General features: G+C 41.3%; 1 protein-coding gene across 2 annotated transcripts in view; it reads left to right on the forward strand.

Moving 5' to 3' along the window:
- Positions 1–26,015, forward strand: part of ADAMTS14 (ADAM metallopeptidase with thrombospondin type 1 motif 14) — a 250,961-nt gene that overhangs the window by 175,698 nt on the left and 49,248 nt on the right. For both annotated transcript variants that reach the window (XM_082269283.1, XM_082269284.1), the window contains exons 12-14: positions 2,649–2,824; positions 3,587–3,720; positions 20,048–20,171. In XM_082269283.1, coding sequence (XP_082125409.1) covers positions 2,649–2,824; positions 3,587–3,720; positions 20,048–20,171 — 434 coding nt within the window. The remainder of the gene's footprint in view (positions 1–2,648; positions 2,825–3,586; positions 3,721–20,047; positions 20,172–26,015) is intronic.

Below are 26,015 nucleotides of genomic sequence, written 5' to 3' on the forward strand. Positions count from 1 at the left end.
ATTTGCTGTTTCAACTGCTTCTACTTTCTCAGATGTTTTTTCTTCTTTTTCTCGTTACCCCTCTCATTTATTACTGCTGTACGTCATCACAAGACTTAGCAGTTTATACTTTAAGACAATTGAGCCTTGACAAAATGTGTTTTCAGAGGTGCCTAAAACATAAGAGACCTTTATATCAAAACCTTTCTGTGAATGGAGAAAGTGATGATGGGAATAATATAATTTACTGAGATCCGCGAATAGTATTCAAATTCTTTATTGCTGTCACTATATATGTGCTATTGTTACAGTAGAGACATCAACAAGGAAATTCTCATTACATTTAATTCTAAAGAGGTGATTTTTGTGGTTGTGTACAGTAGAAAAGAATTTAAAAAGTTTTGTAAAGTATTTTTTAAAATGTAGTATTTTGGAAATAGGCAGGTCCTTTGCTGGCTTTTTATTTCAGTTCTGTAATGGCAAATACTAAAGCCCACACACGCACCGATTGTCGGCCGAACGATCGGCCGAACGATTGGCCGTCTTTTGTCCAGTGCTGTCGTGTTGGTTGAAAAGTGCTAAAGACTGCACACGAATTTTGTCGGCCAACAACAACCGACTGCAGAAGTGATGTCATGTGATGGTTAACTTTCCGTGTGTTTTTTCTTCTCTGAGCATGCCCAGTCTTGCTCATCTGCTTTTTGTCGGCCAAAATCTGTACTGACTGACGAACAATCGGCCGTTCTTTGTTGGCCTACAAAAATTTTATAGCCTGCACACGAAATTTTGTTTGGCCGAAAAGTCGCAGTCGGTTGTCGGAAGCATCATACTAACAAGCCGAATAGTCGTTGGCCGAATATTTACAGCCGACAATCGGTACGTGTGTATGGGCCTTTAGTCACAAATAAATCTTTCAAAGTATAAGCCAAAACTGTTTACATTTTTTTGGATAGGGAATTTATTTTTTTTCTATCTGTGTCCCATTGGGTAGATTCCTCTTCTCTCCTCTTAAGAGAAATCAGTTGACACCAGAAAAAGTGTACCCATTAAAATTTTACCCTCGATTCCTGTTCCAGTGATAATTCAAAACCTGACAGTTTCTAACTCCTCAGCACTCTATCAAAAACAAAATAAAACATTTTTAGCTTACACTTTTGCATACAATTTAGGGCCAGACAGTAAAGATGCATATTTTTAACCACTTTACCACTAGAGCATTTTGCTGTCTTACGTCTGGGCCACTTTTTGTGATTCGGCGCTGTGCGACTTTAACTGAAAATTGCGCGGTCATGCGACGCCGTACCCAAACAAAGTTTATGTCCTTTTTTTCCCACAAACAGAGCTTTCTTTTGGTGGTATTTGATCACCTGTGCGATTTTTACTTTTTGCGCTATAAACAAAAAAAAGCGTTTATTTTGAAAAAATAACAATATTTTTAAAATTTTTTTATATGAAATTCCCCCCAAAAAAGATGTAAAAACCAATTTTTTTTTTAATTTATGGCCAATTTGTTTTCTGCTACCCATGTTTGGTAAAAAAAAATCGCAATAAGCGTATTTTGATTGGTTTGCGCAAAAGTTATTGCGTTTACTAACAAAGGGAAAGATTTATGTCATTTTTGGTGTTTTTTTTTTTTTAACGAGTAATGGCGGCGATCTGCGATTTTTTTTGCGGGACTGCGACATTGCGGCGGACAGATGGGACCCCTGACTGACATTTTTGACACTTTTGGGGGTACCAGTGACATTACTGCAGTAATCAGTGCTATAAATATGCACTGTTACTGTAAAAATTACACTGGCAGGGAAGGGGTTAATTTTATTGGAGAGGGAGGGGTTAATGTATGCCTGGTGCTTACTGACGTGTGGGGGGGGAGGTGACTGAGTGAGACAGGGACAGATCGGATGTCCATCTATGCTGAACAGTCCGATCTGTCACTCCCTGTCACTGAGGAGATCCGCCCGCTCTGTTTACACAGGCGGGCAGATCTCCAAACTGGATTCCCCGACGATCGGGGCAGAGCAGCGGCGATCGCCGCTGCTCCTCCCCTGGCCCGACTCCCGCTGTGAATGAAAACAGCGGGAGCGCGCCTCCGGCGGCACGCGAGCGCCGCCTACAGGGGAGGGGTCTGGCGACGTAGGTCTACGTCGTCAGACCAACAAGAGCCACTTTGCCGCAGTAGTCCTACGGTACTCAGCGGTAAAGTGGTTAAACAGGAAAAGTAAATATCCATAGTTGGAAAAATTCCTAGAAACTCATTTGAATTAACTGAATCGATTAGCACTAAGCTGTGAGAAAACGTGCTTTTGACTTGTTGAAGATTAAATATTCTGCTTCATTGTACATATCAATTTCTGGAAGGAAGTCCTTAATGCTAGGTGAAAACATTGCTAACACCAGGTGTAACACACAGTGGGGCTCATTTACTAAAACTGTAGAATGCAAAATCTGGTGCATGGTAGTCAATAAGCTTTGACAAAAAAACATTGGAAGCTGATTGGCTACCATACACAGCTGCACCAGATTCTGCACTCTCCAGTTTTAGTAAATCAATCCCAGCATTTGTACATGTTTCCATTTCCAGTTATAGTCTTTGTGATTGGGACGGTTGAATCAGCTGTCTGCTTTCTTTGTCCAGCATCATTTATTTGTTATTTTATGTTCTCCAGTCCTGCTTATGGTGGTCGAGATTGTCCTGGTCCCACCTATGAATATCAGATGTGCAATAATGAAGAATGTAGAGGACCATTTGAAGATTTCCGTGCTCAGCAATGTTCACAGCGTAACTCGTATTATACTTACCAGAATACCAAGCACACTTGGCTTCCCTATGAGCATCATGATGGTGAGAGCACTTCAAGTTATGTTTTAACAGCAATATCTATTCAGGACAATCCTAAATATTGTGTAGTTCTCACATGTAACAGAGTCTCTTGATAAAGTTTAAACTTTTTTGAAAGTAAATGTATATGTAAGCATCCACATTCCCCCAACTATCACATATTCCTAACCCTTATTCTTGCCCTATCACCTAACAACCTTATCGTTCCTTTTTTAACTCACACCGCCCTAAAACTTCCCCTATACAATATAACTTTTGCCTAACACTGAACAAGTGGAACTAAATTTACAATTTAAAAAACTTATATAAATCAATAAATACATAAAATACAAATTGATGCTGATGCTTTCAATATTCTGTGACTTAGTGCTAAAATTCAAACTAAAGTGCAGATGAGTGCTAATTTTCCATAACTACAAGGATACATGGTATACAACATTTAATAATAAATATTTGAAAAGTCTTTATCTTATAAGTCCCAAAAATCCAATTTAAGCAGGGGCCAGTGAAAGTGCAATGTGCTCCTTGTTATGCAATTCAGGGCCAATCTGTGCAAATTGAAGTTCAGTCTTGTGCAGTTCCACCCCCTTTGGATATTTCCACTTACCAGACTGCCAGAACCCCCAAAAGTATCAAAAAATGCAAGACGCAAAACGAAAATAAAGCCAGTGAAGAGATGTAGATAGTTTATTGCCATATCGCTTATCCTAAATTAAGTGTTATATCCACCATCAAAACTTAACTGCAATCATGTTTTCATTGCAGATGCTCAGAAGTGTGAACTCATATGCCAGTCCAAGGAAACAGGAGATGTGGTATTCATGAATCAGGTGGTTCATGATGGTACCCGCTGTAGCTATAAAGATCCATACAGTGTCTGTGCCAGAGGAGAATGTGTGGTAAGTGCTTAGATCTAGAATATGTAACAGCCAAATCTGTAATGAGATACCACCATTTACAGAGCTTAACTTTCATATAATTTTTTAACAGATCCAATTTGGGATTATTCTGGGTCAAAATAATATTGCCTGGTTTAACTTCTCTGTTAAAACATTGTTTTAGACACATTGATGAACTCTAGATTCAGGACTGAAAGATTATTTTGGACATTTAAACGTCATTAACATTGATGTCATTGTCTAAAGTATATTTTGTTCAATACAAAGAGCATCTTAGACAGTTCTTACTGTGCTCCACTTTTTAGTGGGTGTTTGACGGTGAGGAGGCGATATGTTGCATCCTCACTACCTGTTTTAATCCTTAAAATACCAACCCAGTGCTTAAATGGGTCACATTCAGCGATAGTACTGCCCGCCAAACGTGACAGAGGGTTTCATTTTTTGCTAGAGCCCCTTGACAGTTAGATTCACGCCCCCAGGGTCACATTTAACCACTTGATCACCAATACAGTTAACCCCTTCCCTGCCAGTGTCCTTTTTACAGCAACAGTGCATATTTATAGCACTGATTACTGTAGTAATGTCACTGGTACCCCCAAAAGTGTCAAAAATGTCAGTTATGGGTCTGATCTGTCTGCCGCAATGACACAGTTCCGCAAAAAAAAAATCGCAGATCGCCGCCATTTCTAGTTAAAAAAAACAATGAAAATGACATAAATCTTTCCCGTAGTTAGTAATGCAATAACTTTTGCGCAAACCATTCAAAATATGCTTATTGCGATTTTTTTTACCAAAAATATGTAGCAGAAAACTAATTGGCCTAAAATGTTAAAAAATTTTGATTTTTACATTTTTTTTTTTTGAGAATTTCATATAAAAGAATGTGAAAAATGTTGTTATTTTTTCAAAATTGTCGCTATTTTTTTGTTTATAGCACAAAAAATAAAAATCGCACAGGTAATAAAATACCACCAAAAGAAAGCTCTATTTGTGAGAAAAAAAGGATGTAAATTTTGTTTGGGTACAGCGTCGCACGACTGCGCAATTGTCCGTTAAAATAACGCAGTGCCGAATCGCAAAATAGGGCCTGGTCTTTGAGCAGCCAAATCCTCCGGGGCTAAAGTGGTTAAAGGGGCAAATCCTTCCGGGCCAGAAGTGGATAAGTACATATTTTAAATAAAAAAAATAATAAAATAAAGTTTGCCCTGTAAATGCTGCACTACAACCATGTGCATTGCATGCAGTTTTAGGGTGGTTGCTGTGCATCCCAATGTACTGTAATGGGTCACATACTACGGCGCTATTGCCAGCCAAAAATGACAGGGAGTATAATTTTTGCCATGGTATATGTATACCCCATCTGGCTGCCTTTACAGCTAATGGGGGTAGGCAGTTGAGAGCACATTAAACACGTAGCTCAGCTGCCCGTATGCTCATATAAATGCTCATATAAATAAATCATATAAGTTAAACTCACATATCCCTAATGGAACAGCGGGCAGAAAGAATTCCCCAATGACTGGTGACAAATCGTAGTAGTTCTAAAAAATCTAGATTTGTTTATCCACGTTTAACGTCTAACCGGAATTGACTTTGCGGACCCTGGAGAGACAAGCAGAGACACAGAAACCGCCTCCAGGTTGTTCTCCGCTATCTCGATCTGTCACCAGTCATTGGGGAATTCTTTCTGCCCGCTGTTCTATTAGGGATATGTTAGTTTAACTTATATGATTTATTCAATAAAACACTTTTGATTATGGTATCACGCTATGGTCTTTCCCATTCTCTTTCATCTACTGGCCTTCATGGAATAATATTGAGCTGCTGATTATCCTGGTGGATTAAACCTATATACAGCCCCTGATTTGGTGTGCTGGATATGTGCTGTATTACCAGTTATCTGGTAAGTGTATTTCCTAGAGGGAGTGGTAGCACTATCTCACGTGCTGTGGTGGACGTCATCATATCAAGATTGTCATCGATTGCTTTTTGAATGACTTTAACTACATGTGCCTTTTGGACTGTGTGACCATCACTTTTTACACTCTGTTATCACAGGGTTTATTTTGTGTGCCGCTGGTCATTCTCCTTTTTGTGATATGGACTTTACTTAGCCACTGTGCTACCCAACTGCCCCTCCATTTAACTGCAAAGGTAGCCGGATGGGGTGTGCATGTGCCATGGCAAAAATTATACCCCTTGGCATGCCTCTGAAAATTATACTTCACAGTTTACTTTTCCGAGGTACATCAATAATAGCTACATGTCTAAATTTTGCCTAATTGTCATAAAAAGAACCCAGTCTCTTTAGCTGGTATACAATCCAGTAATTTGAACATCATGACATCACCCCTCCAGTCTGCGGGTCACTGGCAGCTGCTTTGCCCATTTACAAAACAACTCAGTTAATAGCCAGTGTGACCAGAATTGCCTATTAGAACTAGCAGAATTAGCAGCTCACAAGTTAAAGTTTTTTTTTTTTTTTTTTTTAGGGAATAGCCAATGCTTTTTTTGCCAAGTGAATGTTCACTAAGCTTAGTAAATAAGGCAAAACTGTGTGCAATTTGTTTACCCAGTCCCAGACTAGGAAATTTATTTGAATGATAGATGACTGAAGTGAACACAGCTTTACCTTATTTACTAAGAACAGTAAACAATCACTTTACAAAGTTTAGGTAATCAACCCCATTGCCTTTTCTAGTTTACAGATGAACTCCAAACAGATAAATACACACATAGCAAACATACAAGGAAGCTGTTCTATCTGGCAAAGGATTTGTATTTCTATTCATCTAGCCAGGCGAATTACATCACTTTCTCTGTTATTTAGATTGGAGTAGGGATACGGTGGTGTCGTCACGCAATCCCCAGCATATTGATTGGGCAGTAAAGGCACACCAGATGACAATCATCTCTCTGCTTCTATTAGCAGGTTCCCGACCATATCCCTTCTGCACATTTTAATGCAGCCCACTTTACTTGCTGTTCCATAGTCAAAACAGGAAGTGAGAGAAAACCCTTCAAAGTGAGGGAATCCCTGGTGGTCACCAGAGTCACTAGAACTATTGTCCAATTTTAAAGACTTCCCTTCTGGAGACAACCCAAAATATGGGATTTTGTTTTTACTTTCATTTTTGGTGATAACAGTAAACAGGACAAATAGAGAAGATGACTCTTTCAAATAGGGGCACAGACAGCAATAAAAACCTGACAGATGGTCCTTCTCCACTAATAAACCAAGAAAATTTGCCTTGGTGTTTAAGGCTAAAACAAAGAAGAACAATGGAAATTTGTTTCAGATACCTTTATTCTAGCAACCAACTTGGTAAAAATGTGTTTTTTTTTTTCTGTTTGGAATTTGTTAAGGGTGACGTCATTTTTTGAAATATTTTTTATGTTTTGCTAAGGCCTCATTTCACATGGACGTACTTAAGCATACAGATTACTTACCAGAAGGGGAGATCCAGAGGATCAAACACGCCAAAGGTAAGCAGATGGATAAGTAACCAGAAGGGCCTCACTGTGGTACTCATTGAAGGTAGTTTCAGTGTGGTATCGAATGGCCAGAAAGGAAGGCTTAATGTAGTTCTGGCACGTCACGGGCATATGGGATATATGACCAGTGTAAATCTCCGCTGCAATCCTCAAAGGGTAGTCAACTTGGCAGCCAATGATCCCCATAGATAAAAGTATAAAACCACCATAGTGTAAAAGCAATAAGATACTTTATTAAAACGTAAATATTGCACTTACATCAAAGAAGTAAACATCGGACATAAAGAGAAGATGGCCGGCAATCACTAACACCTGTCCTTCTGGGATCATGCTGTACTCGGTGACATTAGCACATCGCTAAACTGACGCATTTCGTCATAAATGACGTCCCCCTGGGGCACGGGCGGAGTGCTGACGTGTTATATAGCAGTACAATAAGGAACAACCACACCTTAGACTTAACTACAGACTACATAGAGCAGAGGTCTTCAAACTATGGCCCTCCAGTTGTTCAGGAACTACAATTCCCATCATGCCTAGTCATGTCTGTGAATGTCAGAGATTTACGATGCCTCATGGGATGTGTAGTTCTGCAACAGCTGGAGGTCCGTAGTTTGAGAATCCCTGACATAGAGCCTTCCTTTCTGGCCATTCGATACCATGCTGAATCTACCCTCAATGAGTACATGAGCGAGGCCTTCTGGTTACTTATCCATCTCCTTACCTGTGGCGTGCTTGACCCTCTGTGTCTCCCCTTCTGGTAAGCAGTCAATCTGTGTGGTGGTGGATACACTGAATTGGTGGTGGACAATTTAAGTCACTGATAACCTTTGTTCACTTGAATTTGTTTAATCTTTCACCGGTCTTAGACTTAATACATCCATTTTTAATTTATTTTTACTTTTTATAATTTTTGTGTGATTATCATTTTTTTTTTATTTTTATGATTCACGGTTCACCTTGGTTGTTTATTCATAATTATTGTGTCAATTGACTTTTACAGCGCAGCTTTTTTTTTTTCTTTCTTTTAGTATTTATTCTGGTGATATCTCACTGTAAGTTGCAGCTATTTTTGATTGTTTAGCACGGTTAGTGGTGATAGATTAATACTTAGGCATACACACATTTGAAGACTGTGTTTGACCACACATGATGCATCGGTGTTCCGTGAATCCCTTGTGCAGACTGTCACATTCATGTCAATTAGGACGCAGCCGCTGCACGGACACAACCGCTGCTCCCAATTTGACATCCATGCGGGTGCATGTCCCCAGACGCAGACAGTGTAAGTTTGGAGACATGCCCCCACATGGATGTCAAGGAGGAGCAGCGGCTGTGTCTGTGCAGCTGCTGTGTCCTAATTGGCATGAATAGGACTGCTTGCACATGGATGTATGGAACACCTGTGCATCCAATGCGGGCAAACACATCCCTCATACAGGTGTATGCTTAGGTATGCCCGTGTGAATTCTTAAATTTTTAAGAATTTTAAAAACTTGTATCTACTGCATCTCTACCTCTTACAACTTTCAAACTCTACACCAGTGGTGACTTCAAATGATTGGTTGCAGACTATCCAGTGTAGCCAGTACACCCTGCTTCCCAATGGAAGGGGGTGTGAGGGGTGACTTCAATGCTTGGTTGACAACCATTCAGTGTGTCCAATCTTCCCTGATTCCCGGTGGAAGTGGCTGGCAGGGATGACTTCCAATGCTTGGTTGCAAGCAATCCAATGTGGCCAGTCTTCCCTGATTCCCAGTGGAAGGGGCTGTCAGGGGTGACTTTCAATGCTTGGTTGCAAGCAATCCAATGTGGTGATTCTTCCATTTTTTTCAATGAAACGGACTATCAGCATAAATTCTAACGTATGGGTGCAAACCATCCAATGTGGCCAGTCTTCTCTGCTTCCCGGTTTAAGGTGCTGTCAGGGGTGATCTCCAATGCTTGGTTGCAAGCAATCCAATGTGGCCAGTCTTCCCTGATTCCCAGTGGAAGGGGCTGTCAGGGGTGACTTTCAATGCTTGGTTGCAAGCAATCCAATGTGGTGATTCTTCCATTTTTTTTCAATGAAACGGACTATCAGCGTAAATTGTAATGTATGGGTGCAAACCATCCAATGTGGCCAGTCTTCTCTGCTTCCCGGTTTAAGGTGCTGTCAGGGGTGATCTCCAATGCTTGGTTGCAAACTATCAATTTTAGCCAGTTTTCCTTGCTTCCCAGTGGAAGGGGACTTTCCAATGCTTGGTTACAAATCATCTAATGTGGCCAGTCTTCTCTGCTTGCCAGTGGAAGGGGCTGTCTGGGGTGACTATGGATACTTGGCTCACAACCATTGAATATGGTGAGTCTCCCCTGCCATACCGCAGTAAAAACTCTAGGAGCATATCAGAGAATTATCACCAGAGTGCACTGACATTCATTGTACAACCACCAATATTATTATTAGGCTAATAAAGAAAAAGTATTAATACAAAAAAAAGAAGAAAGTATTACAGGTATGTCAGTTTTTTAATATACCACAATTTATATACAAATAGATACAGATAGCTTTGACCTAGTTGTACAATAGTCTGATAATTTGTAAAGTAAATGTAATGATGTTTAATGGTGCACATTCAATTGGCGGTCATTCTGTGGATATATGATATAGAAAAGTCAAAGTAATTTGTTATAAAAATCATCATATCATCAAATCATCAGTCATTATATCAAAACAGTGCTTATCATTACCAATAATTAACATTGGGGTGCATGCAGCAGCTGTGAAGTGTTTCTATTTATTATTTATTGGGATTGGTTCTATATTTATGGGCAATTAGTAAACAGCGCAGCACTGTTTTGAGTTTGTATTTCTGTTGGATGTGTGAACACAATGGGGTACATGCAGCAGCTATAAGGCGTTATTTCGTTTTTATTGTGATTGGCTCTATGTAGGTGGCAGCGCTCAAGTATTATATGGTAATTTATCAAAGTAAATTGTTATATCTGACAAAATGTTGAAGGCTAGGTTCTCAACCTGCACAAGAAAATGCAGCAGTTTTTTTTAACAGCCACACTCCGGTAGGGAGTTGTGCAGTGCCTGTTGCAGCGCAGCACATCGCTTGTTTTTTTTTTTTTTTCTTGTTTTTTTTTTTTTTACTTTATTTGAAGTGTCATATAATGACAATTTATTTATGTCACTGTGCTGCTGTGTGGGGACATGCAGTGCCATCCAGGATTGTGGTATGAATAATGCACATATAAAACAATGATTTTTTTATGTGCCCCAGCAGTGACCTGCATTTATTCAGTGTGGAAAAATGCAGGTCACCTCTCATAGCGTGAACGAGCCCTAACCTTTTGTGCAAAACCCATTAAAAACAATTGTGTACAGATGTGGTTATACTCTTTCATTCATTCAATATAAAAGAATTTAAATAAGAACATCTACTGGAAAAGGATACAGTACATTATTTAATACTTATATACTTTAAAGCAAAATTTGACAATCTGCTTACAGATGTTAGCTTGTGGTCCGCCATGTCTCTGAATGCACCAGATCTTAAAAATTATTTTTATTAAAGAAGTCCTTTAATGTAAAAAAAAAATAATAAGAAAGATTCGTATCTCCTGGCAATTCAGTACATGGCTGGAAATAGGTACTCAAAGTGTTTATGATCATCTTGATTTATTCTGTTTATTGCAGTAACTTTAGTTCTCCAGATACAGTAAGCAGTGGAGCCAAACCTAATTACTATTTCACAGATGGTTCTTGTAGTTATTTCTTGTTGAAAACACAAGCCTTGTTTATACAGTGAGTGAAGAAATTGTTAAGACAGCATTGGCTGCTCATCAATGAAGTAGTATAAATACCCTCAGCCTAACACATTGAACACAATAAAATAAACATTCCCCAGTAAACTTTTTCTCACAATTCTTTTCCCAGCATTTACAACTTTCAATGATGCTGGTTCTTGCTCACTCAGTTCTGCTTCCCTGAACTTCCAATCCTCATATGAAAAAATTACCTATGGAGAGTGAATTATGTTGGAGAAGGGAGGAGCAGGGGAGTGCCCTACCATAGGACACGGGGCTGTGTTTTTCTATGAGAGAGATAACTATGGAGAGTGAAGTCTCAAGCCAGTCTGTTATGATGGGGAAGGGAGGAGCAGGAGAGTGCCCTATCATAGGGCACGGGGCTGTGTTTTTCTATGAGAGAGATAACTATGGAGAGTGAAGTCTCAAGCCAGTCTTTTATGTTGGAGAAGGGAGGAGCAGGGGAGTGCCCTAGGCTACGGGGCTTTGTTTTGCATACAGTGTGGGCACAATACAACTCTAGTTACTGAATGTAAGGGTGGCTACACAAGATGCTGCAAGACAAAGGAGCCACTCTGAAACAGGGTATTTCTGCCTAACCACAAGGCCGAATTTACATCTGTACGGTGAATTTTCTGCGTCCTGTTTTTATAAATGTTTTACACATGTTTTTAGGTGTGCTGTCATTACGACATGTCATTATGAAAGGTCATCAAAGATGCAGCATGGAGGACTTTGATGCATTTTCATAAAAGCATGCATTCTAATGGCAGAGCACCTACAAAATGCATGTAAAATGTGCATTAAAACTTGAAGAAAAGGCACCACACAGATGTCAACTTGCCCTAACTATTCTTAAAAATGTCCCCTCCCCCTCCTTCTACCTATGCTGCCAACCCAAGAAAAGAAGAATCTCTATATTAACCTTTATTCACTCTGGTCCCACAGCTCTGGCTCCCCAGCATAGTAGAAGGAATTGGGAGGAGATATTTTTAAAAGTAGTTATGGTTGGTCAGGAATTCAACTTTAAGCAGATATAAAGGCAGGGGTTAAAAGATAGAGAAGCTGCATACTTGGTAAGTGCTTAAGGCTCCATGCACACTAACATTTTTTGAAGCTCCTAGAAGTTATTATGAGCATTTTGTTCATTATCATATCCTAAATGCTTCAGCATTTAGGATCAGAAAAAAAATAGTTTTTGGGGAGTGTTTTACTGGCAGAAAAAATGCTAAACACTCCTAAATGCTTCTAAGCATTACTAAAACACTCCTAACAGTTCCCCAAGCCTAAAATCAGCTGCTGTAAGTGCTTTAAGGATAACTAAAGGCAAAGCTGTTCCTTGTAGTTTTAGAGAGAGTTTTTTTTTAACTCACTATTGCCATCATGTGGGTTATATACGTAACTGAATGACTGATTACACAAAATTACAAAATTAACTTTCATATTCATTAGGGCCTTGTTTACACTTGTGGTTGGGGGCGTGGGCTTAAAAAGCAGGCAGTTGAGCTGTGGTTTTCCAGCATCCTTACTGCTCCTCCTTAATCTAACATGGCGGCCGGATGGTGTACACATACCACGGGAATGATACTTTGTTTTGCCGCCACCGCAAACAATATGCCCCCCTATCACGCTTACCAGTGGTATTGCAATTGAATGGGACTGAGTTGAAACCGTCCTACAACCAGGTGCAGCTTTACAAGGTTAAAACAGGCTGTGAGGAGGTGGCATATTGCCTCCCAGCTGCCTATCAAACATCTTCTGAGTTACATTAAATACATAGTAAAAATCTATATCCTGAAATAATTCATATTCTCATAGGAAAGTATAATTTATGTATATTAAAGTGTGAAATGAGTCCCAGTTTATGTCCCTTATATCCCTTATAGTTGTGCAGAATCCAGGAGAGGGTTAACACGTTCCTCCTTAGGGCACTCAAATCAAAATCCTGCAGCTCCCTAAGATCCAACAGATCCATGATGACAGACCCAAAAAAGACAAGAGAGAGCACAACCATCTGGAGCAATAAAAACAATCTTTAGGACCTCATTCATCTGGGCTGCCAGGGAGAGACATGCCCAGAACTAAGAAGGAACGTATTCAGCATGCATGACAGGGTGCAAGGGGAACCAGGCAGAAGGGGTTAACTAGTTTAAAGTGGTGTGGCTAGCATGGACTCTTACCTTATTGGCCCAGGAGACAGGGTGATGGGGAGGAACTGGAAAGTATAGTTGCTGCGCAGGAGTGGTTAGTTTTCAGTTGCAAAGCAGAAAGCGTCGGATAAACATCTCTGTGTAGTCATCTCCTGTGTTTTCTTCACCCTGTGGAAGACATGAGTGAGCTGGAACAATTAATGGCTAAGCTTAAGGCTGCCGTTGATATACATGGCTCAGAATGGGTTCAGAGCCAGGTTTCTGCCACACTTCAAGGGGTCCAGCAGGGTCCCCCTCAAGCACGACCTGCCCTTCCACATGCTCGGAGGTCAAGGCTTCCGGAGGTCTTTAGTCCAGAAAGGACCCCTCGGGCTCAGTGCTGCATTGGGAGCCCCAGCAGGGACCCTTCTGGACCCCCTGCCAAGTGCATGCAGCTTCTGCAGGTGGTGGCTTTGAGTGGAATTCTCGGCACAGGCGAAGCCCTAGGGAGGGTGACACTAACCATCCTGGGGCCACAGTCCCATCCTCCATCATAAGGATTCCAGAGCGGATTCCAGATTCCAATGCTGGCGATGCTCAGGCCAGCATGACAGCCCGACGGGAGAGAGTGTACACTGTGGGTGCCGACCTGTCTCTGGGTGCGTTACCTAGACATGATTGGGAAGGAAAATACAGTGTACGGTGGGCTGGCATAGCTCCTATATGATGAGCAATTCCGCCAGCGAAAAGCCGTTAGGCCTTTCATTCGCTGGGATCACAAAGATATCGGCCTATGGATGAAGTTGATGACTTCAGCCAGGGCTGGGAATCAGTTTTTCCAGGGGGGGCTGGCGGCACCTCCACCCCAGGTCCATCAGCCTCTAGGAAGAAGGGGTTGTGTTGGCAGTTTAATGAGAATTCCTGTCGCTTTGGCAGTACCTGGCATTTTAAACACAAATGTGCTGGATGCGGAGGCAGCCATTTGCTTGCCCTCTGTTTTAGGCAAGGAAAAGGGCATACAGGGGATTCAGCTGGAAAAAGGGAGGACTCCGGTGAGAGTGGAAAAGATGGTCCCTTCTCTAAATAGGTACCCGGATCGGGAATCTGTTCGACTTCTCGAGATGGGATTTAGGGAGGATTTTCATATCCCGTGCACGTTGATTGCCATTCCACTATTATCAAAAATGTACATTCTGCGTTCCTTCACTCGGAAGTGGTCTCAGAGAAGATTTCTAAGGAAGTTTCTTTGGGTCTGATGAGCAACCCCTTTTCCTCTCCACCATTTCCGGGCCTGGTTGTGTCCCCTTTAGGGGTGGTCCCGAAGGAGGAACACAGTAAATTCTGTTTGATTCATCATCTTTCTTATCCTAACAGTGGCTCTGTCAATGATGGTATCGACCCGGAGGCTCATGCGGTTACCTATTCATCGTTTTATGCAGCTGTCTTCTGGGCACGCAAGTATGGCCATGGTTCACTGATGGCCAAGACTGATGTGGAGGCAGCTGTTTGACTTCTCCCTGTTCATCCACAAAGCATTCATTTGTTGGGTTGTCATTGGCAGGGTTCGTATTTTATTGATCGCTGTCTACCGATGGGATGTTTCATTTCATGTGCCCTGTTCAAAACCTTTAGCTCATTTATAGACTGGGTCGTGGGGGACGTTTTTGAGTTGAACTCCATCAACCAAAATCTAGATGATTTTCTTTGCATTAGACCGCTGGATTCTAGCACTTGTGCATTTCTGCTGGGGACTTTACATCACATACCAAACTTTTTCGGCATTCCTTTGGCCCCTGACAAGACTGAGGGCCTGTCCAAGGAACTGGTTTTTCTTGGCATTACAACTGATTCGGTGTCCATGTTATGCCGATTGCCTTTGGAGAAATAAGCAGCGCTGCGGAGGGAGGTTGGTGTATTGGGTGGACGCAAGAAGATTAAGTTGCAAGAGTTGCAGTCCTTGAATTTTGCTTGCAGGATTATTCCTATCAGCAGGATTTTTTGCCGCCAGTTGTCCTTGGCTACTTCAGGCATTAGTGCCCCAAGGTACTATATTCGTTTGACCAGGGATCTTCCGGCTGATCTGCGGATTTGGAACACATTTTTGGAGTCCTATAATGGTCGCTCGCTGTGGACCTGGTCCTGTTATATTTGGTCCTGTTTACAGATGCAGCGGGTTCAGTAGAATATGGGGCATACTTTTTAAAGGCGTTGGAGTGCTAAATTGTGGCCGGAGGAATGGCGCTTGGCTGGTTTGTTACGGAACCTTGTACTTTTGGAACTGTTTCCAATAGTCCTGGCGACTTAAATCTGGGGTGATGCCTTTCGAAACAAGAAAGTGCGATATCACTGTGAAAACATGGGTGTAGTGTCAGTGATCAATAACATATTGTCTCTTGCACCACTTAGTTTTGCATTGTCTGAGATTGAATGCTTTCATCTATGCTGTGCGTATTCCTGGGATTTGCAACAAAGTAGCAGATGCTTTGTTTCATTTTCAGTGGGACGAGTTTTGCGTGATGGCGCTGGCAGCGAAGCAACATGGAATGCCTTGTCCTCCGCTACTGTGGAGGATCTCATTGGAGTCGCCGCTGGATTGATTCAGGATTCACTGGAGTGCCGCAACTTGGGAGGCTTATTCCAGGGCATGGAGGGAATGGATCTCTTTGCTGGATGAGGTAGGTGGTGTGGATTCTAGGGTGGATGGTTCTTTTATGGTTCTTTATTCTGTTGGTCGCAATTTTGTGAGGGGCACTTCAGCTTCTTCAGTGGATTGCAAGCTAGTGGGCCTTGCTTTCTGGTTCGAATTAGTTGGAGTGGAAGATTTTATTAAAGCTTTTGTGGTTAGGCAGGCAATAAAGGGTTATCGCAGGGTTCGCCGTTCATGTGATTAAGTTTGTTCTTCAGAGAACAAACTCTGTTTAAGGCAGCCTTTTTAAAGGCATTTTTTGGAGCTCTCCATAAAAGCGAACTTGTCAGTCCTTCCAAACGGGTTGCAGGGGGGTTACTGGCGGGCGATGTTGCAGTCACAGCGGCCTCTGTCCAGATTAGGATTTTTCGTTCCAAAACGGACCATTGTGGAAAGGATGTGCAGGTGAAATTGTTTCGGAGCAATAGTCCTGTTTTTTGTCCGATGCTTGCTTTGGAGCTTTGGATCTTGCTGATACGACCGTAGCTTGGTGGTGCCCTGTTCATGCACTCGGACGGTTCTTGTTTGTCCAGGTTTCAATTTGTGTCAGTGTTCCACAAATGTTGGTTTGCAGCTGGGTTTAACCCCTTGGATATGCGTCTCATTTCTTTCCGCATTGGCGCGGCCACCGAGGCGACTCAGTGGGGATTGGATGAGAGTGGGGTCAGGCAAATTGTGAGGTGGGAGTCCAGCAGATTTTGGTTGTATATTAAGCCCTCATATGCTAGGCATGTTTTGTGGTGTTTGTCCCCTTGTTTTTCCTGTTTGGTGGGTGTACTGTGATTTATTTTATTTGCAGGTGTCCCTGCGATGCCTTGTCTGGATCATGAGGCATTCATTTGTGTTTTATGGGGCCAAGAGAGTGGATGTCAGGCCCAGTGACAGGCAATTGGGTCTACCACAGGAGGTGGGAAATGTTAGATGGATCAGGATCCCGGGGATGCTTTGGAGTAGGGTGGTTCCTGAGGTTACCTGTTTTGCCAGGTTGGATAGGGTGCTTGAAATTCTGATTCTACATGTTGGGGGCAACGATTTAGGACTTCGGTCCTCAAGGGAGCTGATCAGAGATATAAGGTTTGATTTTACCAGGCTTCGTTATTCATTCCCTGATATGATTATACTCTGATTGGATATAGTGGCGCACACTTCCTGGCAGGCGACCAGATCGGTGCAGAGGCTGAATAAGGCATGGCTCAAGGTGAAAAAAGAGGTGGGGAGGTTTGTTGTTAGGAATGGTGGCTTGGTCATTACACATTTGGAATCCGACAATTGGCAGTTCCTGAGAAGCGATGGGATTCACCTTTATGCTGTGGGCACTGACCTATGGTTTTTGGGGTTGGAAGATGGATTACAGCGGGCTTTTCGTGTATGGAGGGGCGCACAAGTATAAGGCGTTACACTTGTGTTGTGGTGGCAGCTACATGTCTTTGGTGAAAAAAAATCCAATATGTGTATATTGATTGTTTTGTGTCAAAGTTATAGCGTCTACAAACTATGGCATATATACTGGAATTTTACACTACTAATGATGGTGATCAGCGACATATAATGGTACTTCGATAGTTCAGCAGGCATTCTGATACTAACTGATGCTGGGGGAACTGACTAACTGCCACTGACATCACCAGTGACACGAATACAGTGATAATACTATTCACTGTCACTGTATTAATGACAATGGCTGGGAAGGGGTTACCATCTAGGCCAATAAACGGGTTAAATGTGTGCCTAACAATGTGTAATGTTTGTAGTATGTGCTGCTTTTACTAAATATCTCTTTATATAAAGTGATCCTTCCCTCTGCACAGAGCCATGTTTTATTTGTCAAAACAGGGCTCTGGGCTGTGATTGGACACAGCAGATCAGTAGGTCAGACCATGAATTATTTGCCAGGATTTGCTGACTGACACCCGCTGTGCAAAATCACAGCGGAGGGTGCACCCGGAAGCGGGCAGCGATGTACAGGTACGTTACTTTGCATGCACGGGCTGCCCATCCACAGTGCATTGTGGACAGGTGGTCCGCAAGTGAGTAATGCCAACGGCACAGTTAGGGCTTGTTTACATTTGCAGGCTGGGAGGTGCTAACACACCATGCTTGAGCCACATTTTCTAGCGTCCTCTCCACTACTCCCCCTGTTACTGCAGGTGTATACATGCCACAGCTGGGATGCTTTGCTTCGCAGCCACAGCAGGAACTTTAACGAGTGGCACGCTCGGCGGGTAGTACCGCCCACTAAGTGCGACCCATCCAAATGTATGGTGCCCGGCTGCAACTGCCCCGCAATTGCGCAGTTGTCTGGAAATTAGAAGGTATAATAGGCAGTGAGGAGGCAATACAATGCCTTCTTCTTCTATTGTTCTCAGCTACTTCTTTCAAAATTTATTTTCTTGCTGCTGTGACAAGGGGATGCTACATTCATTCTCCATGGTTCCACTGTATGAAGAAAGGTAGCCTCCCTCATTTGCTCATGCCTGAGGTGGACTAAGGACTGTAGAATATATGATATGTACAGTGCACCTGACCACAACTAATGTGCACTGCTCACTCTAAGCAAACAGAAGTGAGAGGGAAAAGGTTTGGGAGCTTAGAGCGGACATTGCAGAAAAACTCAGTAAGGAACAATTTCATGAAAAATAGGTCACAAAGTGGTGGATGTGTATACATTAATTAATGGGCAGCTTATATACATTATGTGGTTGAACTAGTCAGAAGTTGATTGTTCAAAACCATGTGTTAAGTGAGCGCTATAAGGCCTCAGCCGCTAGCACAAAAAGAAGAATATATAACCTTCTAAATGATAAATACAAAAATTGTGTGCAGCGCTAAAACAATATAAATAATATCTATAAACACTGAGTGCTGTGCTTAGGAAGTAAATAAACAGTCCAAAGGTGCATAGAAAGCCCATAATCCAAAATTTGTAATAAAATGTCCATTGTGCATATAGAGTGTGAAAACACTCACCAGATGTAATATTAAATATTGCAGTATGAATAGATACACCACGAGTGAATAATAATCTTGAAAAGGTGCTCCTCCTTCACCATATTTATGCACCCACCAGAAATCGCATATAAATGAGCCTGTACAACAATCCAAACGAAGAATAGAAAGCCGGCCTGGTCTGTGGGACCCCCCCTTGGGTTGCTGTGAGCTGGGTATGCTGTGTAAATGCTCACCAAACTAAGCCAGAAATGCTCATATAGTGTAGTATTTTGTTTAAAAAGTATTAAACATGTTTAAAAAAAGTAATAGCCAAAACTCACATAAGTAGACCGCTGTTCCTAGAAAAAGGATGTGGCGGTCTGATACCAGCGTGTAGGCCCCTCCTGGCGCGTTTCGTGTACCAACATGTTTTCAAAGGGATCCACCTATGAGCTCGAAGTTGACTATTGACCACTGTATGTGGTCATGTATAAGCCAAATTTTTATTATGTCACTATGGATTTTTGGAGCAGTAACATGCTTTACTGGTCATGGGAATCTTTCGATTTACCTTCTCCGTCCAGTAGCCGGACATTTAGGACAGCTTTCCTGATTATCAGAGGTAACCTGTACACAAATAGGACCCTGTCAAGATTGCAGTAAGTGAGTAGTTAATGTTGACTGCATGCTTTGGGGCTGTTGTCCATATACTTCATTCATAATTTGGTGAGCCGATGACATGAAATAAGCAGGATTGAATTGAGTTCTGGTGTTCTCCAAAAAATACAGTATATTCAATGATCTCGTTACAGAATAACAAATGGTGCCTTATATCAAGAGAAGGCGTATACGTAAATTATGTGTAAACATTTATCTGTAAAAGATCCAAAAACACTTCTTTTTTTCTGATACACGTATCATTTTAAAAGCAACCTTTATACAAGCTCCCTGTCCACTGTGACCCACAGAATCACCTTATCCATGCACTTACAAAAAAACTTTTGGAATTATCCAAAATGTTGCAATAAAGCTTTGTTTGTCTGACTTTTTTGTCTATTCGCCAGTCAGCTGCTTATCAGTCATGTCTTTTGCCATACTACATAATAATCATTTTAAGTCAACGCATGTCTTTTGCAAATACAGATAGGGAGGTTATTATAAACTGTAAATTAACACTGACTTTACTAATAAAATACAGCACTACACCAATGGTTTGTTCAGCTGTCTGAATTCAGAAGCGTGTCTAAGAGATTTATCTGACACTGTGCGTCTGTGTTGTTTCTTTCTACTATAGCATATCGGATGTGACAAGGAAATTGGCTCCCTGAAAGAAGATGATAAGTGTGGGGTTTGCGGAGGAGATAACTCACATTGTCGAACTGTAAAGGGAACATTAGCTAAATCGCCAAAGCAGTCCCGTAAGTAAATCTACATGGTGCTTATCAGCCATTTCCTGTGTTCATGCAATCGCTAACTCCATATCCAAGAACGCATCCTTCCACCTGCTTCGGTTTACCAAAGAGTTGTTGCTCTTGATTTCATTTAAGCTTTCTAAACCACAACTGTAGCGGGGTTGACTCTGGACATTTCCAGTATACTGGCATACATGCCCTGGCTGCATTAAATAGATAATTCAAAAGTAATTTCTTATAACGTGTTTTGGAGAGATGGGTAAGTAAAAAGGCAGCTGGGTTATATCTAATACTGATATCTGTGAGGTCAAAGATAATTTTCTTGATGGACTCCTAGAAGTTTTAAATATAAGGAAAGCTCCAAAAAACATGGATCATCGCTCCCTTCTGTTGGCCACATCCCTAGTAATGGTGAAAGCATTTGGGAAACCTCTTTTGAAGCCCTCAAATAGACTGGTTTCCAACTGGGATATATTTTCAATGTAGTTATTTTGCAACCCCTTCTTCTTAATGTTTTTTTAGAGTTTAAAAAACAAAAAAAATAAAAAAATCTCTTTGGTAAACCTATGCAGGTAGAACAAGGGTGCATTCTTGGATATGGCTTAATCCTCTTCCACAAACCAAGTTTCCAAACACTTTGTAAATTGTCAATGAGCTCAAGAAACCTGTTTATTCACTTACTGAGATGCAGAGATGCATCATGTACTCTATATTTAAGGCTATTCATTTTTTATTCTTCGTAGTCTTTATTGCTCCAATACATTTGTGTAGAATATAATACAAGGAATATTCAAAATATACCTATCTTTATCACCTTGGTGCACAGTAACATAAAGGTATAGTACACCTTCTTTAAGATTAATTTTTATATGAACAATATGCTACGACTCTCACTGTTGCTGCAATAGAGTGTGTCGATTCTGAAGAGCTAGGGAAACAATTGCAAAAGTTGACTATTTCATAGGTTTAAAACACACTATTCCTGGCTATCTTTCTGACCCTTACCTAAGCTTAGTCAGTGAACTCTTGTGAAGAGTTTGCTTATAAAAGCCTGCTGAGATAGTAATATCACAGCAGCACTGACTTTGTTGAATGCTGCAGGGGTACTGTCCTTGTCATTTCCTTACTACTTGGTGAAATGCCGCCCTGGATCCAAAAAGTGAATATCAAGTGTTAAGACATCTAAAATGCTCAGTAATTGCTGAGTATGGAAGAAGGGTTAAAGCCAAATTCAAAGTTACCAATCATTTTACATTTCTAAATCGGCCCTAGTATATACATGAATGTGAGTTAGGGGCCTTAGATTGTAATCTCCTTGAGGTTAGGGACTGATGTGAATGTGCAGTATACACTATGTTGTCAAGTATTGGGACACTTGCCTTTACACGCACATAAACTTTAATGGCATCCCAGTCTTAGTCCATAGGGTTCAATATTGAGTTGGCCCACCCTTTGCAGCTATAACAGCTTCAACTCTTCTAGGAAGCCTGTCCACAAGGTTTAGGACAGGAGAGTGTCTATGGGAATTTTTGACCATTCTTCCAGAAACGCATTTGTGAGGTCAGGCACTGATGTTGGACGAGAAGGCCAGGCTTGCAGTCTCCACTCTAATTCATCTCAAAGGTGTTCTATTGGGTTGAGGTCAGGACTCTGTGCAGGCCAGTCAAGTTCCTCCACCCTGAACTCACTCATCCATGTCTTTATGGACATGGGCAGGCATGGACATGGTGTAAAGGCAGGCGTCCCAATACTTTTGATAATATAGTGTATACATAAAGCACTGTGTAGATTTTCTGCACTATATAAGTAACCAAAATAAATACAGTGGGCATAGAATCACCCCCTTAATAATCAAATTTGGTTGCTTTGCAGCCTGACATGAAGACAGGCATCATTTTTTTTTTTTTTTTTTATCTAACTGTATTTGTAATTTATAACATCCAAGTAAAAGATATAACACCAACAGTGCGTATGTCAGAAATATTTTTTTAAAAATTCAAAAACAGAATCACTGGGTTGGAAAAAGAATCACCACCCCTCCTAAAAATAACTTGTAAACTCAATCAGGTGTAGATAATCACTCTCTCAGTGGCACATAAAGCCATCTGACTTTCAACTGTGATTCCCTGGTAGTGCAACTGAAGAAAACAATCAACTATGGGTGGGAAGGCACTGTAATAAAGTTGTGGACAGGCATAAGTCAGGAGATGGATACAAAAAAAATGTCAAAGACTTCATTAATGCCTAGAAGCACATTGAAGTCTATTATTAAGAAGTGAAAGGTATTTTGTATAACACAGACCCTCCCTGGATCAGGACATCGCTCCAGACTGGCTGAAAGAGCCAGGAGGAAACTGATCAGAGAGCCTACCAAGAAGCCTACAGCAACTCTGAAGCAGTTGCAGGAATTTATGACTGGTCATTGTGTGGATGTGGCAACAATATCACAAATTCTCCACAAATGTGGCTTGTATGGAAGAGTTGCAAGAAAAAAGAAAGGCCACATGCTGTCATGACTGAGCTCTGCCAAAATGCACCTTGAAGATTCTGAGGCCACATGGAAAAAGGTGTTATGGTCAAATGAGACAAAAACTGAATTATTTAGCTCAACACCAAACGATATGTCCGGCAGAAATCCAATACAGCTCACCATCCAAATAACACCATCCCTACAGTAAAGCATGGAGGTGGTAATATCCTGTTATGGGGGTGTTTCTCTGCAGCAGGGACTGGAGCACTTGTCAGGATAGAAGGAAGAAAGCATGGGGCAAAATACCATCAAATTCTTGAGGAAAATCTGCTGCCCTCTGCCAGAAAGTTGTTAATAGCAAGAAGGTTTACCTTCCAACATGACAATGACCCAAAGCACACAGCAAAAATGAGCACACAGTGGCTGAAAAGGAAAAAGGTGAATATCCTTGCATGGCCTAGTCAGAGCCCAGACGTAAACACCATTGAAAAGCTGTGGAATGACTTGAAGACTGTAGTCCACAAACAGTCCCATCAAATTGAACTGAACTTGAGCAGTTCTGCAAAGATAGATTGCCAATCAGGAGAAGCCTTGCATTCATTGATAAAAATACAAAGATTCCTTTAAATGGATGAGAGGCACTCAGCCTGAATTGATTTTGTTACAGTAGCAGGTGGAAAATTGCCCGTACTGCTTTTAGAACACAGCACTGCATACCGCATGTAGCTCATGTTAGGTGGAATAAAGTGCCATCACTTCCCTGTCTTTGAGATTACACCCACCCGACATTAAATAGGAAACTATGCACATCACGTGTGATTTCCTTCATATTTTTATATTCTTTGTCACAGTGGTTCGCCCATCATAGGGCATTTTGTACCTTTTAACTGAAGATTATTGTTCATTTCACTATGGGTTATAATCACTATTATTTATATCACTGTGATTTATACCACTCTTTAACCTACACCTGGAAAAACTTTTTCAGCTCACTTTTCATAGGGCACCTTTCTTTATTCTTTCTCCCAAATTAATTTTGGAGCGTATAACCAGTTCTTCCTTTTATAAGAACCTGTGAAATTCGCTCCTTCATCACAGAGCAGTTTTTCCCTTGCACTTTTTTCAAGCTGTCAGCAGCTCACCCCTTATAGGACACTTGTTGATTTATTTATATTAATTGTTTCAGTCCGAGCCTTTGACCAGTTCTGGGTTTATAGAACCTGTACAATCGCTCATTATCTGCACATACCATATTTTATATTCTACCACAAATTTTCCTGAAGCACGGATCATCTTTTGATTTCCACTTTGTCACCGTTTTTATCAATCTAGCACTGTTGCACATTTTGTTGGCACTTGGCACTTTATTCCACCTTTAATACATTTTAGATTGCTTTATTAACCTTTTAACCTGTTAAGGATATTGCACAAGTATTTGTTTACTTATGATGTATGGTTCACCGTTTTAAAGGGGTTTCAGCGCTGGTTGTTCTTTTAGAATCCTCAGAGAATGGGTGTTCAGTGCTCTGCAATGCCAACTTCCATACCCTGACAGTTTCCTATTTAATGTCGGGTGGGTGTAATCTCAAAGACAGGGAAGTGATAAGAAGCAGAATGTTTTGTACCTACAGAAGTAGGTCATATTGGAGAGTGTGCAACCACTGATGTCTGTTTACATTTTTTTTTTTGTGAAAATTGTTTTCATTGATGTTTTTCAAAAGGTAGTATAAAACAGAGCATACCCAGGCTCATACACAAAACAAGAACTAAACACCAAAGAAAAAAAGAAAGAAAAAAAAGAAAATACCATAACTAAAAAGAAAACAACCTATACTTTGGTACGCTGAGACCACATAGGCAGGACGGCTCATAAGGATAATGCAAGGAACGCTCGTAACACTCAGGGCTGAAGCTCAAGAAAATGATGAAATACTGTACACATTCTCTCAGGACCCGGGTACCTAGGAGATGAACCTCCTACCAGAGTATAGAGGAACGAAACCACTATTACACTTGTATTTAAATATAGGATAGTGTACTGATTATTCCTCTATAGCATCTGCATTTGTAGAAGAGGCTTCCACCCATATGTTTTACACTTTAGGGAATTTTTTGGCACAGCCGCAAGATAGATAAGTGGACTTATACAGTGGCAGAGCCAAATTGACTAAATTCTTCCAAAAATGAATTGATGGTACCGTGCGGGCCTTGCATGCATAGTAAAATAGCAACCCCATGAGGGTTCTGACTGCTTGACCAGGGGCCAAAGGGTCAACAAGTCCTAACAGACATACCTCCATTGTTTGTGGAATTTGGACAGTAGTGACAGACAGTATGCATGCACTGACCCCCCCCCCCCCACACACATATTCTCCCAATCTTCTGCCTCTAATGAAGGAAAGTCTCCCATCCACTTGGCCTTGAGAGACTCCATTCCCACGTTTAAGTTGGGCAATACATTTTTATAGATATTAGATAATGGCTTGACCATAGACTCGCCCCTGTGCAGATCTTCGAGAGTCAAAGTATAGAAAGTCACCTGGGAGCTCTCAAACTGGGAATTCCTGTACATATTTGGTCTATATATTTAATACCTTTGGATGCCTATACACTAGGTACTGACATGAACTCTGGCAGCTTTGGATTAAACCAGAGAGGATTATGTGGTGATATATGGCTAGGAGTTAAAGGGCATAAAGAATTATCTGTTGACCATGCTTATAGAACAGTTTTCAAAGCCTTTGTCAGGGGGAAAGGTGCGAAGGGCCCTCTATAAAGCAGATTCATTAGCGCCTTATAAGAGCCCAAACAAGCTGCCTCTACAACCACTGCTGCATTGGACTCGTCTGAGATTAGCTAGTTATGTGCATGGAACATTAAGGCGGCCAAGAAGTTTTAATAAAGGTCAGGACAAGTCAGACCACCCTCACCCCATGGTCTTTATAACACTGTTAACTTAAATCTGGGATGGCCTGGGCCCCAAATAAAGGAGAGAAAAGCCGTATTTATGAGGCAAAAAAAACTTTTTTTGGGTAACCTCACTGGGGAGTGCCTAACGACATAAAGAAATGCCAGTAAGAGCTTCATTTTAAACAAGTTAACTTGCCTGATTAGGGAAAGGGGGGAGGGATGTTGACTTTGACTCCCAAGAAGTCAGTGAAACCAGAGAGGATGTTTAAGGTTTCTTTAAGATCCTTTAAAAAGAGGATAAGGTCATCCATGTACAAGGCCAGCTTTTCATCTATGGAGCCAACTCTGATTCCCTTAACTTCATCAGCCTGTCTGAGGGCCGTGGCAAGCGGCTCCATCACCAGGGCAAAGAGAGCTGGTAACAACGGGCAACCCTGTCTCGTACCCCTTCCAATTGTGAAGGGAGATGA

The sequence above is a fragment of the Pelophylax lessonae genome, assembly GCF_965119305.1.
Source record: "Pelophylax lessonae genome assembly, chromosome: 9".
Lineage (NCBI taxonomy): Eukaryota > Metazoa > Chordata > Amphibia > Anura > Ranidae > Pelophylax > Pelophylax lessonae.